Raw genomic sequence first — 2,104 nt, forward strand, 5'->3', positions numbered from 1 at the left:
AACCCCAAAGGATCATGGGAGAGTTGGGTACGATTTGATAAGAAATGATAAACAGAATTCTCCGGGACTGCTGTGGAAAATTTCAAACTGTTTGCTTTTATCAGGACAAAAACATTTCTGTAATTTGTACTCAGGTCATGGCAGCTTTTTTTGAGAAAATCAGTATGTCAGCGACTGGATTCCACAGGTACGACAGAATTCACTTTATTTATGTATTTTATTTTATTTAAAATGGACCATGGACAGGTTAAAACACCATAATGTTACCATTTGATGCACCGTACCAGATTATATTTAGAGCTCATTTGAAATGAGGATTTAAAGTTGTTTGTATAACATGCGACACTAAGAGCTCCTCGTGTGTCCCCAGAGGTCCAGACCTGTACATGGACTGGGACAAGATGGAGGGGGAGCCGTACGCCTACTTCACGTTCGGAGCGTGTTGCTGTGAGGTGGAGCTGGACCGCCTCACTGGAGACTACAGGGTCAGAACTGATCCACGTCCTCCACCTCACTGTGACAGAGAAAAAATGTGACGAATTTAAAGAAACTTTGCTGTTTTTTGTCCTGTAGACGGTGAGGACAGACCTTGTGATGGACATCGGGAAAAGTTTGAACCCCTCAGTGGACATCGGCCAGGTGAGTCTTGTCTGTTACAGCAGTGGACGCAGGAAAACAAAAAATCTGATAGCTGATGATTTACGTAAGGAAGAAATATGTAACTGTGAAATGTTTGGAGGGTTTCTAAAATGAACTGTGACTTTTTTGTTGTTGGAGCTGCAAATCTAAAAAAATGTCAAATATGTCTGTCTGTTAAGTTTTAGATTATAGGCAAGCATACGAGTTATAGAAAATATGGACAATAAATTGGGAATTAAACTTGTTTCAGTCACTGAGATTTCTCCAAAAATCACCAATCAATTAGTTTTATATCAGGCTCTGTGTTTATATCAGGCTCTCCATTCTTTAATTACATGATATATTATGTAAGTCATTCTGTGATTATACCTCCGTCTCCTCTTCCCTCCCTCCCCTCCTTTCCTCCTCCCTTCCCTCCTTTCCTCCTCCCTCCTCCCCTCAGATCGAGGGAGCGTTCATGCAGGGTTTGGGTCTTTACACCATGGAGGAGTTGAAGTTTTCCCCCTCTGGGCTCCTGTACACTCGAGGTCCGTCTCAGTACAAGATCCCTGCGGTCTGCGACGTGCCGCTCTGCTTCAACGTTTATCTGCTGTCGGACTCCGACAACCCGCACGCCATCTACTCATCAAAGGTCAGAGGTCACGATGCACACCTCAAATTTCTAGAATTTAATTTTTTTTTGTTTCTGTCGTTAGTTATTCTTTTGGCGACCGTTTCTCAGACTCTCTTATCTGACTTTTCTTGGATTCCTGCTGCGTTTACGCCAGTCTGAGTGTAATTGTTTGTCTTCGCAGGGTATCGGAGAGCCCGTCCTCTTCCTCGGCAGTTCAGTTTTCTTCGCCATCAAAGACGCCGTGGCTGCAGCTCGCTCTGAGTCCGGTTTATCCGGCCCGTTTTCTCTGGACAGCCCAGCAACACCAGAGCGGGCCTGTCTGGCTTGTTCCTCCCCGTTCACTCGGAAGGTAAAAATGCTGAAATATTGGCGTTATTCTCACACAGCTGCGAACAGTTTGTTCGAGTGTTTGTATTCACTTTTCACTGTGACTCACTCAACATGCATTTTGCTTAAAATCGACATTTTTATACACTAATAGTCTGCATATGTTCAAGTTTTTTTCTCTAAATTCTTCTCCTGTCTAAGTGTAAAAATTGTACAAAATAGCATTTAAACCTTCATATGACACTTTGCACTCCCCGGTGAAAGTAAAGTGACATTTTTTTTGGAGTTTTTGAGCTTTTTAAGACTGCATTTAAGTTAAGGAAAGCAGAAACCCACACAGGCATTCAACTTTTAAAAAGAAATTACGAACTGAATGATTAAATCAAGTGTTCAAGAGAAAGAAACAATCCTGTTTGGAATATGTTAAATGTTAAAATGTTAAATATTCATGAAAGGTGAGTATTAATCAGTGTCAGACTTGAAATTTATTATTTTTTATAAGTTTTTTTAATATAAATATTTATT

The 2,104-nt window shown here is 41.0% G+C and overlaps 1 protein-coding gene across 1 annotated transcript; it reads left to right on the plus strand.

The window, feature by feature from the left end:
- Positions 1-6: 6 nt before the first annotated feature.
- On the plus strand, positions 7-2,049 carry LOC121965178 (aldehyde oxidase 1-like). The gene is made up of 6 exons (XM_042515337.1): positions 7-27; positions 135-187; positions 371-485; positions 574-639; positions 1,082-1,270; positions 1,434-2,049. Exons 2-6 carry the CDS (start codon positions 138-140, stop codon positions 1,728-1,730), a joined length of 717 nt encoding a protein of 238 aa, XP_042371271.1. The 5' UTR covers positions 7-27; positions 135-137; the 3' UTR covers positions 1,731-2,049.
- The last annotated feature ends 55 nt before the right edge of the window (positions 2,050-2,104 follow it).

The sequence above is a fragment of the Plectropomus leopardus genome, unplaced genomic scaffold, assembly GCF_008729295.1.
Source record: "Plectropomus leopardus isolate mb unplaced genomic scaffold, YSFRI_Pleo_2.0 unplaced_scaffold18913, whole genome shotgun sequence".
In the NCBI taxonomy this organism is placed as follows: Eukaryota; Metazoa; Chordata; class Actinopteri; order Perciformes; family Serranidae; genus Plectropomus; species Plectropomus leopardus.